The sequence below is a fragment of the Setaria italica genome, chromosome VI (assembly GCF_000263155.2).
Source record: "Setaria italica strain Yugu1 chromosome VI, Setaria_italica_v2.0, whole genome shotgun sequence".
NCBI lineage: Eukaryota > Viridiplantae > Streptophyta > Magnoliopsida > Poales > Poaceae > Setaria > Setaria italica.
Genome location: NC_028455.1, coordinates 33,495,313 through 33,510,377, shown reverse-complemented (window position 1 = coordinate 33,510,377; position 15,065 = coordinate 33,495,313). Strand labels below are relative to the sequence as shown.

The 15,065-nt window shown below is 42.7% G+C and overlaps 2 protein-coding genes across 6 annotated transcripts; both read right to left on the bottom strand.

Annotated features, from left to right (window-relative positions):
- Positions 1-82: 82 nt before the first annotated feature.
- LOC101786768 (UBX domain-containing protein 1) lies at positions 83-6,389 on the bottom strand. Of its 4 annotated transcripts, none has more exons than XM_004973921.4 (13): positions 4,614-6,389; positions 4,466-4,523; positions 3,826-3,921; positions 3,409-3,485; positions 3,018-3,088; positions 2,481-2,535; positions 2,201-2,262; positions 2,029-2,110; positions 1,649-1,882; positions 1,258-1,332; positions 1,094-1,168; positions 679-798; positions 83-589 (listed from the first exon to the last, which is right to left on the bottom strand). In XM_004973921.4, the coding sequence occupies exons 3-13, from the start codon at positions 3,917-3,919 to the stop codon at positions 407-409; spliced, it is 1,128 nt and encodes a 375-aa protein (XP_004973978.1). In that variant the 5' UTR covers positions 3,920-3,921; positions 4,466-4,523; positions 4,614-6,389; the 3' UTR covers positions 83-406. The 4 variants fall into 4 exon arrangements, with proteins under 4 accessions (XP_004973978.1, XP_022683111.1, XP_004973979.1 ...); XM_022827376.1 differs by having other exon boundaries at positions 4,466-4,750; positions 4,854-6,388; XM_004973922.4 differs by having other exon boundaries at positions 1,649-1,730; positions 1,812-1,882; positions 4,466-6,383.
- Positions 6,390-7,904: 1,515 nt separating this feature from the next.
- LOC101786099 (ankyrin repeat and SAM domain-containing protein 6) lies at positions 7,905-11,590 on the bottom strand. 2 transcript variants are annotated; one of them, XM_004973918.3, is made up of 6 exons: positions 11,352-11,590; positions 10,550-10,617; positions 10,122-10,450; positions 9,639-9,713; positions 9,497-9,559; positions 7,905-8,352 (listed from the first exon to the last, which is right to left on the bottom strand). In XM_004973918.3, exons 1-6 carry the CDS (start codon positions 11,444-11,446, stop codon positions 8,278-8,280), a joined length of 705 nt encoding a protein of 234 aa, XP_004973975.1. In that variant the 5' UTR covers positions 11,447-11,590; the 3' UTR covers positions 7,905-8,277. The 2 variants fall into 2 exon arrangements, with proteins under 2 accessions (XP_004973975.1, XP_022683108.1); XM_022827373.1 differs by lacking the exon at positions 9,639-9,713.
- Positions 11,591-15,065: the final 3,475 nt, after the last annotated feature.

Genomic DNA, 15,065 nt, shown 5'->3' with positions numbered 1-15,065 from the left:
ACCCAGTTTCAACAGCTTGTACACCATGGCTAACCATGTACAGTAACGGTGTTTTTTTAAAAAAAACACACAACGGCAACGGTGAGGAACACGAGTTTTTTTTAAAAAAAAAACATACAATGCAACATCTCCTACGCCATTGCATTTGTACACGGTGCGTTTGATTTCCTCCGGGTGAGATTGTTTATTTCACTTCGTGGACATTTTGCTCTGTTTCTGTTTTGGACGGGGTGACTGACTCTGTACAACGGCACTGACAACAGGGACAGATTCTGTCAACCGTGACGGACCGATACGTTACGGCGAAGTCCGTTCGGTGATGAATACACCCCGTTTCAGTACCATGATTCCGGACGACTAGACGAGCCGCTCCAAGTGATGAGGCAGCGACAAATGGCCGTTCCGTTCACTTGGAGAGCAGCCCGAAGTAGGGGTTCTCCATGACCGACGCGATCTCGACTCCGGCGGCGTTGAGGAGCGCCACGTCGATCTTGTCCCTCGGCATCACCAGGTAGCCGCTGGCGCTGAGCCTCTGGAACCCGCACAGCTCCAGGAATTCTATACCTCCTTGCAGGTTACCCACCCGGTCCTGTTGCAGAGAGCATGGTATGTGAACTGAAGGTCTTGCAGGGGATTGCAGCATTTTGAAATATGAGAGCTGGCATGTTTCACATTTACCTTGAAAATGGGGTTGCTGAGACGAATCCTCCTGAACCTTTCCTCTGCTGGGTTCTTCACTATGTTGGCAATAATCTTCAACAGTATTTGGTAAGCTCTTGTGACTCTGGCATTGTCATCCTACAAGTAAAGTGACACACAGCACATTTACTGGTTCCTGGCTTCCAGGTAGTCTGATGCCGTATTTGGTCATATTTATAATGAAAACTACTCCTACACTAGATCAAAATACAAGCTAAGAAGGCAAATGCTAAACATCATGGAATATTTTAATCTAAACCAATGCAGAAGGGCACACTGTATTTACTGTGGTATTTACAAAGCACCATATTCAGAATCGCCAATGCTTCTGCGCCAGTTGAAATGCCTAAGAGCACCATGGATCAAAACTAGTGTCTGCAAGGCATCATTTTACCTTGTGATTCTTCTTCAGAGTTCGCAGGCAATCTCTCAGTTGTTCTGATGTTACAACACGTTCAACAGGTTTTACCTGCAGCTAAAAAGTACGTGAGGAATGTGGTTGGAGGTTTCGATTGTGAGAATGTGAGATGTAAAAGTTTGGTGGAAAGGCGTTTAGACCTTTATGGGCGTTATGGTCGCAACTGAAGCCTCAGGATTTTCCTGTGGCAAACCAAGCCTTCTCCTCCTCTCTGCCTGCATAAAAGGACAGATTTAGGCATTGGAGGTATATAACTGGAAAATTTTGGAGGAAAATGCCAAAAGACATAGTTGCTAAAGTGTAAGAAAATGATGTCACTTCTGTGATTGCAAGCGCCCTTGAATATATTTTATTATTTTAACGTAAGTTTGATCATAATCGATAGGAACTGTTTGATTTAGTTAAATCCATGCAGTGCAAAAAGAAAAGCAACGATATTTCATCTAGTTGTGAAAGCATATGGTGACAACATTTCATTGAGGAAGTCCAATATAATAAAATGTTCGAATAAAGGATTTAAAAGCAACGGACCCTATCATCTGCTATACGTTGTCGTATTCTCTCCCTTGCTCTTTTCTCCTCCTCTTGATCTGCTATCCGACTTTCCATCATGCTGCAGTAAACAAAAATATCACTTCTCCAATAAGCAATTCGGATCTGCAAATAGCAAATGTGACATGCATATGAAACAAACCGCTTTCTTTGATTTTCCTCAAGAGTTCGCTTTGCTTCCATAAGATCTTTAGCAGCTCGAATCCTCTCCCTCTATAGAAACAATGAGAAACATTCAGTTGACAAGAAAATGGCCATCGGATATACTTAAAATGTAGTGTAAGTAAGCACATTTTGTTCTTCCTTTGTAGTATTTTGCTTTTTTTACTTCATTAAGAGTATGAAAAAAATTACAGTACCTGGTCCTCCTGTATTTGATTTCGTATTCTCCCTCTTGCTCTTCCTTCCTCATCTCTTTTTTGCTTATATAGTGCTAATATCCTGAGAAGCACAGGAGGGTCACTAGGGTGAGTGTGTGATAAACAAAATGAGAGCAGCTTAATAACTATATCTCCAAAGCAAGGTACGAACCTCTTTCTATCTCCTTCCTCCTGTTCATCTGCATTTAGTTCTGGTTCCAACTGGGATGTCTCCTAAAAGAGAAGTTTGGGTGTGACACAAAATAATACAAAGAATGAAGCACCAATTCAAGATCATATGAGGCAGAAAGACAAGATGTTAGCAAGCGGCAGCAAGCTAAGGCACTAAATCATAATATATTGGTAAAGTGAAATCGTTGAATGTTGAAAGTTATGGTATGAAATTTGATAGGAAAAATCTGAGATATCAAAATTATGAAGAAAATAAGTACATTCTGTCTTCCAGTTTCAGTCCGTTCTTCCGGTTTCTGCTCCTGCATGCTATCCCTGCATGACAAGCACGCCATCATGTTATATGCCGGCTAGTACATGCATTGAGTCACCTGAGTTTTAAGTTTTGTTTCAAAAATCATCTAATCATGACATATGACTTGTTTTATTAAACCTACATTGTGCATTGAAGGCATAACATACCGATACAAGTACAGTTACGAGAACTAGCACGCACGATCACTAATCACTTAGAAAGCGGGCAGGCTGAAGGACAGGTCCCCCCCCCCCCCCCCCACCCCCAGCTGTTCAATTAGAAGATAATGACACTTAACAAAGAACTTGGAACTTTAGGTAGCATTACATTATATGACATCCCACACTGAAACTGTCACCCATTCAAAATATGCTGTACATTGCAGATTCCTCAATTAAGGTAGATATTTAAAGAGTCTTGTTTAGGAAATAGGAATTGATGTTCTTTCCCACTGAAATATTACTATAATATTTCTATATATGAAACTTTTGAAGGAACTAACCTCATTCCTTGGACGTCATTTCTTACTTCAGTTGCTGTGTCACCACATTCAATGTTGATTTCTCTTGGAACCTAGACCATTCAAGGGAACAATCAAAACAATTTGTTTGAATGTAGTGACATTGTAACAGTAAATTCAAATAACATCAGCATTTAGATGCCAGTTGCTTAAGATTAACAACATTTGAAAGGGTTCCAAGCTACAATATCAGACCAAATAATTCGTGGTTATGTATATATACAGGCTATCTTGCTGTCAGATTGCATGAGGTTTAAACTTCTTATAATTCCCTCTATTGAGAATATAATATCAAAATGCAGAATAATGCACATGCACATGAGAAAGGACTTCTGCTAATGAAGAATATTTGTATTGTTAAGAAATAACCTACCAATGGTAGCTGATCAATATCTGGGTCACTTTCATGTTCCAGAAGCCAGTTTACAGCAGATTCAAGATTGGAATTACCTGACCAAGACATTTGATTAGCTCTCCAATTCATTAAACTGCGTCCTAAAGAAATAATATACTAAATATTTACTAGAAATATCTTGCCAGAGCTTCAGTTCAATCGCATAATTTGCAACTTTAGTGAAAAAAACATGCATATCAACTGTCAACAATGAAATAGGTAGAACATATAAAAACCACAGAAATGGGGACAAATACACAAACATAACTTTTCCAACCAAAGAAGGAACCAAATATCCTGTACTTACCTATTTGGCGCATTATCAGCCTATCTTTGGTAAAGAAAAACAGTATCATACAAGATCTGTACCCGGTAAATTCGTTTGAATAGATATACCTGAGAAATGGAGTGCCCTAATTGAACGAACAGTTGGGAATCCCATGGCTTCAAGTTCACCAAGCATTTTCTTGTCAACTTGTGGGACAGCCATCGCTACAAGATATGTGAACATAAATAAGAGCAGTCCAATTGCAAAACTAAAGGGAATGGATAAGGGATAAAAACAGGTAGCCATGCGAAAATATTGGTTCAGTGAGTAGATGTTCCATACAACTAAGAGTTAATTAGACAGAATAGTTGTCCAAGCACAAACAAATTCAAAATTTCCATAAATGTCCCCCATGATTTGACCTCTGCTTGAGATCTATGTGCAATTATTTTGTTATTTGTCTACAATGAAAGCTATAACGTTCTAAAATTTACATTAGAACTATCATATCTGCATCTGGGGCCTGTGAGTATGTTAATCTTAATTCTTAGTCTTTTGACCTTAATCATTGTACATGGAAGAATAGGTACGCCACAAACAGCTAGCCTGAAGTTACAATTGTAAGGGAATGGCAAAAGGATGAGAAAGTGGAAGCAATGGAAAAGCATAAGATCAAACAAGTTTGATGAAGTAATTCACAAGGTCTCCAGGTTGCACTGAAATTCAGATGACAGAACAAGTAGATGAAATCATGAATAGAAAATTTACCTTTTCAAAGTTCTTTCCCCGCTTTGTAATTCTGGAGCCAAGCTGGTGTACGAATCCTCTATAAGTAGAGCAAAGAGCTATGCATTACTGCAAATGGAAAATGAAGTAAGAAAATTAGACGTAGAGGAGGGCTTTGCTTCTTCTGTACTTCATTCTTGTCTTTTCTTCCCAGATGGGTCTTGTGGTGATCTCAGGAGAACTCGGGTGACTTCCTTCTTTCCTGCAGTTACTTATACCTTCCTTCCTGCTTAGGATTTCCCTCTTGAATCAACAGGCTGCTCACAACTAGATTGATTCCTTTGTTCAGGTTACAACTTACAGGCTCATATACCATATAAATCAAGACACTAAGAAATTGAAATAAAGTAATAAAGAAGTTTTACAGTACCTCAAGCATTGGATGATGACAGTCAGTATACAACTGAATTACCTAGTCAATTTTGCCTTAGTTCACGAGTCACACAGGATGGGAAAAAAAGGAAAATGAAATTGATTTTTCTGTCAAGTCACGAATATATCAAGACTTTATGTCACCACTGTCTTGCAGAAGCTCATCACAAATATCCTTTTGTAGTTTTTCTTGGAAAGAATATGAGGATTGAGGATGAAACTTCCAAGAGCATGGACATGTAAAGGGAAATATAGAGATGAATGTCAGAGATCTTGGGCATATTGAGCACAAGAAGCAGCATCATGTTGTAGCATTGCACATCCTTGCTTTCCAAAGGTAAATATTTTGCAATCAGTGGCCGAATGAAAGGAGTTAGCATGGTCACTTCTGAAATCCACACGTCTGATGAAGCGCCAAGTGCCATCACCCTTAGTACTTACTGGAGATCAATAACATCAGAAGCGTGATGGCATTGCGTTATCCAATGTCCATGGTGCACCTTATATCTAATATAACCAAGCAAGTCAACTCAGCCCCACGATCACCGAGAAAACAAGGGTCAAATTTCCTCAGGGGACCAGCATTGATGCTTTAGTTTTTTTAACTGGGAACCAAGCAATGAGAAGGACCTAGTGAGCCCAAAAGTTGCAGGCAGATGCATTGGAAAACAAAAAGATTCTCATGCGTCCTATGTTTAATCCATAAACAAATGAATTTACAACTACAAAATTGCAGCATTCTAAACTTACAGCAAAATACAATTCAAGGATAGCAGAACGCATATGTAACCAGAAATAATTTGATTTTTTTAAGGCGGGAAAACGTTAGGATGAGTTGTTTGATCTCAAGCCACACGATCGATAAACTTTCTCAATCCCGCAATTGAGGCCAATACCACCACTACTGCTTCGATCCACAAATCAGAGTTTGACAAACTAGGTGCAGGAGCCGATGGCCTTACACAGAGGCCACGCAGGCAGAACCTCAGCTCCTGGTACTTCTCGGCACAAAATTCAAACAAAGGGACTAGCTCATACATAAAATTCCCGCCGATTCATTGGCGGCCGCCGTTTAGGCATCAGATTGAAGGGTTGGTGGGGAGCCGGGAGGATGGCGTCTGCAGTTCCGAGAAGGGAAGCGATGGAAGCGGCGGGATACGCCGCTGAGAGATTCGAGGGCATGCGCACCTGACACCCTGTACATCGCGACAGCTCCCGCTTGGACTCCGTCAACTCCGCCGCGCCGGCATTCTCTACCAACCGCGCGCGCGCGCGATGCCGCCGCCGCTGCACCAGCAATACGAACACCGAAGGGTCTCGGATCGATCGGAGTCTCGGACGAAGCGCCGGGGAGGAGGCGGCGATGGGATCGAGAAGAGTGCCCTACGGTGGCGTCGTCGGCGGGAGGGTTGCTTGCTCATCGGCGATCGCGTGTAGCCCGCGGACGGTCATGGCGAGTTCTGCAGCCTTGGGAGGCGCTGCTGACAGACTCGTGCAGGCATTTGCGGTTTCACCTCGGCAGTCGCCAGTGGAAGAAATGGTGTTCAACAAAACAAAAGTTTTTGAAACTTCGTAACAAAATATCTTACATGATTTAAACTTACGTCCGATGCAGTTTTCAATATATATATTGTTAATGCTACGCGTCTTATGTCCGACGCGAGCACAGATCGTCGAACGCTCCCGCAGGCCCACCGCCCACCTCCCACCGCTTATGCCCACACATATATCCTCTTCCTCCCCCACACCGCTTATCCCATTCGACCATCCCTCTCTCCGCATCCCATTCGCCCCTCCCTCTCTCTCCGCGGCGGCACCCCTCGTAGCTCCCTCCCTACGCCCGGCGTGGGCGACCAACAGCGCTCGCCGCTCTCCTCCTACACGCACCTCGCCGCGCGCTCCTCCTCCGCCTCGGGCGCCGCCTCCCCCACCGCCGACCAGCTCCCCGCGCGCCCTATTCGCAAAACTCCCGTCGAGGGCGGGACGCGATGAGCGGGAGTGCCTCTCCCGCCGCGTCGGCTTCTCCGCCGGCTGCTCCAGCTTCCCAGCCGCAGCGGCGGTGCGGGGGTGACCGGCTCGGGCGGTTGTGGCGTCCTCCTACGGCGGCGCGAGGGCGGCCGGCTTAGGCGGCTGCGGCGGCGGCGATCGGGGCTGGGCGTGGAGGGGCGGCCGTGGACGCAACCCATGGAGGGGGGTCATTGGTCACCGGCGGTGGCGGCGCATGGGGGTGGGGACTAGGGAGTGAAGTGGAGCGGGAGGACCGCCGCCATCCTCCTCCTCCACAGTTTCCCAATGTCGGATCTCGTTATGTTATAAGCGCATGTTTTAAGTGTTTCGGATGTTTCAGAAGAATGTTGCAAATGTTTCATGTAGATATTGCAAAGTAGATCCACATGTTGTGATGTTGCATATATTTCACACACATGTTGCAACTGTTTTATCTGGATGTTGCATTTTCAATGAGAGATTTAAATGTTCCATAACATGAAACAGATGTTGCGGCGGGTTTTTTCCCTCATCATCAACAGATGGCTAATAATTTTTTCAACATGATTTTCTATGTTGCAAATGGTGATTTCTATGTTGCAAATGGTGATTTTCTACGTTGCAGACGTTATTTTTTGATGTTGCAACGGACCAACGTTGCGTCCGATGGGAAGACGTCCGGACGCAACGCGTAAATAGATCGAGAAAAATTCAGTGCAAAAAAAAGGCGCATGTTAGTGGTCACTGTCGGCAAAGGAGTGAGCACCCAGAAAAGAACAGAACCTCTCAAAAGAAAAGAAAAGAACAGAAAGAAAAGGAACTGAAGAAGCAGCAACTTTCTCCTGCGTCCCTGCATGACCACCGTTCGCCGATCTGTTGGATCACAACTTTAGGCCTTTGGTACTCCGACCCAGAATGATGATCAACTTGGAAGCAGACATTCAGAACGCAAACACGATCACACGATCAATAAACAAGGACATCGAACCATGTGCGCACACGAGGAAAAATAAAGAATCAGCTCACAGCTGACTAAGCATTAAACAAAAAGGGGGACCAACAATTAAAAAGAGACTCAAACACCAAGAACCTCCAAAACATGGTGCCGCGAATTCGATGATATTCATCGACAGTGGCACTATGCAGAAGCAACAAGAAACAACTGGGTTCATATGATTAAGGGAACAATCCCTAAGGCATAATAAACTGACATCCAATGATCCAAATAATCTGGATAGCAATAGAACCATATATCAACAAGCTGTTAGTTGCCTTGAAACGCTACCAACATCACGGAGTTCTCTATTTATACATGCCTCTTTATGTCTCAATTGATGGGAATCTTGCACGTCAGTGGAGTTAACACTGCAAGTCGATGCAGTCACACATATCCAAGATCATCAAGTTGCCTAGCTAATATCAAGCGCAGATATCTCTCAACTGGTAGGCAATGATTTCGATGACTTCCTCTTTTTGTGAGCCAATGCTGATAGTATCTTTTTCCTGGGACCCTGTAAACACGATAAAGCTAACGAATGAATATGGGAAAGAAACTTGAATAGACTGCAAACAAATGAATAGCTGAGCATAATACAATAGTAGACACCCCGTCCTATAATCGGACTTGTTGCTACTTTTCAATTGTAGATGCAATAGTACAAAAATGGAAAAAACATGAGATGTATATCAAACAGAAAAACCTATTTTCATTAACATAGCGATAGCTCAGTGTATGCATGTGGGGCAGCACCGTAACACTTGCGTATTTGATGGGATAGCTCCCCATTTTCTGTGACGACAGCATCAAGCATCCAAGGAACTCTACAAACCTTCAAGGATGAATATCATCTATGGTGTTTAGCCGGAGCTAAGGGGTTGAAATTAAAAAACCCTAGGTCTTGGGAGGGTCGAGGAATTGGATTAAGTTAGCAGGGTCGGGTTGCATTTTATCTTCCTGTAGAAGTTATTTTTATTGCAGACTTCACACATCTCCCATTTCCAGTCCAAGATGGGGCAGTGTTTTTTGTAATTGGACCTTTTCACCCTCTCTTAATATAAAGATACGCAGCACCTGCGTATTCGAGAAAAAGAAAATAAAAAATGCATGTGGGGCTAGCTGAATCAATAACTGAATATATTTTACTACTTAAGTTTTTACTCTTTATGGCACCTGGTTCTTATGATAACCATACTGAAAATGCACAGCTCAGGGCACTCGCTAGTCAGGCCATTCTATATCCAACTTACCCAATCAAAGTATCTTCTAATTAGACAAACCGGGACTAGAAATATGGATAAATACTTATTTTTAGTAAATATGTATATAGCAAGCGGAAAGCAGATAAAGACAGGTTCTACCATCGTCCATGAGTGCATCCATTCAAAATAGTTTGAAAACAAAATTTAGTCATTAGCATAGTTCAGAAGTTAGTAACTCGTTGCTACAGTTTCCCTTTTAGAATGACTGTTAATCTATAAGTAGGGAAGTAATAAAATTAGCAAATCCTACCAACTTATATATTTGAATTGCGTCAATCAGAAAGCTCTATTTAAGCAGAGGATAAGCATGTCACCCGGTTGGGAAAGAAAAAAGGCAGCAGACTAGCAATCGAGATTTCTATAAATAGTGTTTCAATATCAAAGGTGTTGCAGTACCATTGGAATTCCTAAAGACTTCATATCTTCTTCATTCATGTAAGCCATTGCTTTCATATCAACCTGAAAAAATGAATATCCATTGAGAATATGGCCACTGGTCACATTCACAATATGAAATTAACACATAAAACAAGCATGCCTCTTCAGCCTGGAAATTTATCAAATACTTCTCTAGATCAAGAGACTTCAGTAAACTCTCAAGTGAGGCATCAACCTGTACATTTCAAAGAAAAATATTATTACAGCACTGAAACAAAGGTTTAAAGATGAAGAGCACGTTCCATACAAGAATTTAGACACCGCAAATAGCACATAGATAACAGACTAGGCAAACAGAACTTTGGAATGCAAAACACGCTAAAGGTCTAGAAGATCAATCATGCATAAGACTAAAACCTAAAGGATCACCGGATCAGAATCATAATAAAGGTTGCACAAACATCAAAGGGCTTCCAACATGATATGGTCATTTAGTCCATTATATTCACAGCACAGCACATGCAGAATAAGAAAAGGTAACGGTATGTTACTCCCATTACATAAAACAAATAGTGGAACTGTAATAATTGATTGGGACAAAATCCTGTAAGAACACACAACAAAGAATCCTCAATTATCTCACCTTTTCCTGGGATTGTTGCGGCGCAGGTGGCGCTGGTGCCGGTGCCGGTGCCGGTGCCGGTGCAGGTGCAGGTGCAGGTGCACTGACTTTCTTAACGACAGGAGGGGCCGCAATTGGAGGGGGGTCTCTCTTCTGAACAGGTCTGTCGCTATTAACGATCTCTCTTGCAGGCTTTGGGACCTGAACAGTACTGCTAAGTTGAGGGTGCTGACTCGGGATGCCAGATAACTTTTCACGAAGATCTGGAACTGATGATTTCTTCACAACCTGAATCCTTTGCTCCACTCGAGATTTTTTGTTTGGTTGAACATCTCTGGAAGTAGGTCCAGCTGAACCATGCACAGCAGAAGCAACAAGCTAACAGTAAATCTCCAGAGGCAAGCAGAAATAAAGTCATGTTCAAAACTATCCGTGCAGTTGGCCCTTACATGAAGTTTGAGTTCCTCCAGAATCCTTATAAAGCTCGCGCCTCCACGTCCCATCATCCCGGCGAAACCTGTAAAAATTCCAACATAGATGATATAAACAGCAGGATTATTTTCCTTCTGAATAAACTGGGATGTATGAACCAACTGATCACATCAGCAATTTGCTTGTGCTTTCCTAGCCAGTCCCAAGAAAAGGAGCGGAGACATTTCTGGGAAGGTGCAACACAACAGCCATTTAAAGCATTGCATGGTTAAGGCTACAATAAGTTGTCATCAGTGCATAAAACATAAATGCACATCAACTGGAGGAACTCATGCAACCCCAGGGCATTTTTCCATTGTAAAAGTGGAAAATGGACAAACCCTTGTAGAAAAAAAAACATGGAAACCCGGTGTCCGTGTGTGCATACTGTGACGATCTATCCGCTAGTGGACTAAGAAAGAAATTCCAAACAACGACAGACGACAACATTTGTAGCAGCAGTAACGGTAGCACAATTCTCTCTATTTGATGAATCACACAATCAACCGCAACCATTGCATATACTAACTACCGATTGAATCCCATATAGAAAAACACAACTGACGATAGTGACGAAGGAAATAAGATTTTGCAACCGAGCATTAAAGGTACCAGCACCACGACCACAAACCGCCTGATTCCTCGGCCCTAAACAGCATTTCCGCAACCATCTCTGTCCGAATACCGATCCAACCAGAAGTCGCAAGCACGTAGCCGCCAGCAGGCACGGGAATGGCGAAACGGGCAACGATTTGAAACCGCGCGAGCTCGAGGACGCACCTTTTTGCGTCGTCAGACCGCGAGCGCGAGACGCCGCCCGACCCGAGGCGGTCCCTGACGGAGCGCTTCCGCCCGGAGGACCTGTCGGCGTACATCGCGACTGCGGAGGCGGCGGTGGCGGCGGCGGGGAGGGCTTGGGAGCGCGTAGGGTTTCGTCGGCGAGGAGGGGAGGACGACGGGGGGACGGGAAGGGACAAGGGAGCGGTGGAGAGAGTTGGAACGGCAATATGGGGAGCTTGGAGGTGCTTTTCCAAAATTTCTGATCTGTGAAGAAGGGACTGACGAATTGGCATGATTTGGGCCTGTACTTGAGCAAAATCAGCCCAATACTGGTATATTTTGGAATACGTAAGGCCCACGTCTAATACAGGCTAGCTACCTATTTGGGCTCCAAGGTGGCAAGATCCGTAATGCAAATTGAAGTTTGACTAAGCCAATGCAGAAAACCTTTTTTTGAACAGTAAAAAATGGCGATGCCAAATTGGCAAGCTTGTTGAGTTGTTAGGTAACTGATGAGCAGCGTGTTCTGCAAACGATTTTCGCTCTATAGACAGCGGCAGATTTACAGGGGCTAGGGGGCTCGAGCCCCCCTACTGCTTGCATGCCATAGATGAAGAAAGGAAGAGCTCAAGGTACAGGGAAATTGTTGGTACCTAGGATGTTCAGTTTCAGTCTTTCAGCCCTCTATCTCATCTCATATTTCTGGTTTCGCCTGTTGGAATTTACGGGCTTGGCCCAATTATTCAATAATTCAATGAAAAGAATTAAAATTCACTAGGGGTTAAAGGTGGTTAATACCATATTGGTAGTTGAGGAGAATTTCAATCAACTTAAAGGGTGGAATGTTTGTATTGAAAAAGGAATTGGCGAGCCATGAGCGCGCGCTCGCTCACCTCGGGCATGGGTGTGGGTGTGGCATGGCACGGTCGGATGGTGCAGTACAGTGCTGCGTGGAGTGGGAAGTTTTTGCACCAATTGAGATTAATGGTTGGACCGTTAACAGTGTTGATGACTGGTGATTGATGGTGGTGATTTGATTGACCAACATATTAATGGTCATTGCTCCATCTAATGACGTCTAGATTTATCCTCCTCTAAAGACTACGTCCGTCCGCTGCTGAACGACTACTTCGCCTACTTCCAGAAGGCCGTTCACGGGACTGCACTGCGAACATCTTCTTGCATCGATTCTATACGACTACATCGACTGAGGTCACCCCACGCTTAGTATGACTAATCCAGGTGATAACGACGGGCCGGTTCCGGTACAAACTGAAACCTATGTGTGTTATTCTATTCATGCTTATGTTAGTGTTAAACATAAACACGTACACCTATTCTCATTCACTCATATAGTCATGATAATATTAATATTTTACATGTTTAATTTTAAAATGTTTAATTTTAAAATTAAAATATACTGAAATGTGCCTAAATATCTAACAATCCAAAAACCTGATGATGTTGATAGGCTTTCGGTAGCTAGTTTTGCTGCATATATCAAACCATGTGTGTTCGATGTGCGATGGTTCAAACTACAAGCGTTGGCGCGAGAATATCACATTGCGGTTGACAACGATGAACATTATGTGTGCCATACAGGGAAGCTCGAACAGGTCTCGCAAGAGGCATTCAAGGCAGCCAAAAACCTGTTTTGAGGCGGCATCATAAGTGTTCTTCCTGAAAACCTTGTGGACATGTACCTATCGCTGATGAGTGGCAAGGAACTATAGGAAACTCTTGATGCTAACTTTAGGGTTGTTGATACCGGCAATGAGTTGTATGTTATGGAACAGTTCTATGACTATAGGATGGTTGAAGACTATTCTGTAGTAGAACAGGCCCATGAGATTCATACGTTGGCAAAAGACCTTGAGAACTATAGCAAAGAGGTTCCATGTGTGTTGCCTGACAAGTTTGTGGCTGGAGGTATTATCTCAAAGTTGCCACCTTCTTGGAAGGATTTTGCTACTTCTCTAAACCACAAGAGATAGGAGTTCAGCATAGCTGGTCTTATTGGAACTCTTGATGTTGAAGAGAAGGCGAGAGCAAAAGATACACGTGGAAAAGGAATTGTTGGATCATCTAGTGCCAACTTGGTGCAAAAGAACAATTTCTCCCACGAGAAGAAGAAATTCAAGCTGCCACGAAACCCAACAAAGACTAATCAAACAACCACTTTCAAGAAGAAGAAGAAGAAGAAGAAGAAGGGAGTTTGCTATGTGTACGAGAGTCCAGATCACTTTGCTGCTAAGTGTCCGAATCGCAAAGGTGGCAAGAAATCTGCCAACATGGTCATTAGCGACACTGGAGGAGGAACATTGGGGAACAGTAAATTATTACCTACGGTTCTTTTAGTTTGTCAATCACCTGAATGGTGGGTTGATACGGGGGCTAATATTCATGTATGTGCTAATGTTTACTTATTTTTTTTCTTATCAAGTCAGAGGGACTTGCTCCTTGTTGATGGGAACCGGCTGACATGCGCGTGTTCTTGGTGTTGGTACGGTCAATTTGAAGCTTACTTGGGGAAAGATCATGCAATTGAAGAATGTGCATCAATGTGCCTACCATTCACAAGAATCTTGTTAGCAGCTCTCTACTGTGTAAAGATGGTTTTAAGTTAGTCTTTGAGTCCAATAAATGTGTAATGTCCAAGTTTGGTACTTTTATTGGAAAAGGTTATAATTGTGGAGGTTTATTTCGTTTGTCTTTGTCAGATGAATGTAATAATATAGTCAACAATGTGGTTAATGTTGATGAATCAAATGTTTGGCATTCGAGGCTTTGTCACATTAATTTTGGTTGTATGATGCAGCTTGCTGGTTTGAGTTTAATTCCAAAAATTACCTTAGTCAAAAATTCTAAGGTAAAGATTAATTCATTCCGATTTGTGCGAAATGAATGGCATGTTGACAAAAGGTTGTAAAAATATTTCATGACTTTAATCGATGATTGCACTAGATTTTTGTTACATCTATTTGTTGAAGTCAAAAGATAAAGCATTGCATTACTTTAAAATCTATAAAGGTGAAGTAGAAAACCAACTTGAGAGAAAGATCAAACGTGTTAGGTCAGATTGTGGTGGCAAGTACTTCTCAAATGTTTTCACTTCATTCTGCGAGAAATATGGTATAATACATGAGAGGACACCTCCCTATTCACCTCAGTTAAATGGGGTTGCCGAAAGAAAAAACCGCACTCTAATTGATTTGGCTAACGCTATGTTGGATACAGCTGGTCTTTCTAAGGAATGGTGGGTTGAGTCAATATTGATTGCATGTCATATCCTAAACCGTGTTTCTGCAAAGAATAAAGAGGTAACACCATTCAAGGAATGGAAGAAGAAGAGGCTTACCCTTTCTTACTTACGGACTTGGGGTTGTTTGGCAAAGGTCAGTGTGCCAATAACCAAGAAATGTAAGCTTGAGCCTAAGACAATGGATTGTGTCTTTCTAGGTTATGCTATTCATGGTGTTGGTTATAGATTTTTTGGTAATAAAATCTGGAGTACTAGACATGCACGTCGACGCAATTATGGAGTCCAGAGATGCTACATTCTTTGAAAACATTTTCCCAATGAGAGATGAAACAAGTTCAACTAGGAAGGAGTTTATTGAGGATGGTAGCTCTACCATGCCGATAGAACATAATGAACATACACCTATGGAAAATCCTGAGGAGGATAGCAATGAACCGCTCAAAAAGAGTAAG

What these genes read in the sequence shown, in the direction of transcription:
- LOC101786768 (XM_004973921.4), bottom strand. Translation starts at nt 3,919, where the DNA reads ATGGCTGTCCCACAAGTTGACAAGAAAATGCTTGGTGAACTTGAAGCC. An exon ending in AACGTATAGCAGATGATAGG is followed by an intron (nt 1,333 to 1,648) that starts GTCCGTTGCTTT and finishes CCTTTTATGCAG; the next exon opens with GCAGAGAGGAGGAGAAGGCT. An exon ending in CGACCATAACGCCCATAAAG is followed by an intron (nt 1,169 to 1,257) that starts GTCTAAACGCCT and finishes TTTTAGCTGCAG; the next exon opens with GTAAAACCTGTTGAACGTGT.
- LOC101786099 (XM_004973918.3), bottom strand. Translation starts at nt 11,446, where the DNA reads ATGTACGCCGACAGGTCCTCCGGGCGGAAGCGCTCCGTCAGGGACCGC. An exon ending in CGGTCTGACGACGCAAAAAG is followed by an intron (nt 10,618 to 11,351) that starts GTGCGTCCTCGA and finishes GAATTTTTACAG; the next exon opens with GTTTCGCCGGGATGATGGGA. An exon ending in CGCAACAATCCCAGGAAAAG is followed by an intron (nt 9,714 to 10,121) that starts GTGAGATAATTG and finishes TGAAATGTACAG; the next exon opens with GTTGATGCCTCACTTGAGAG.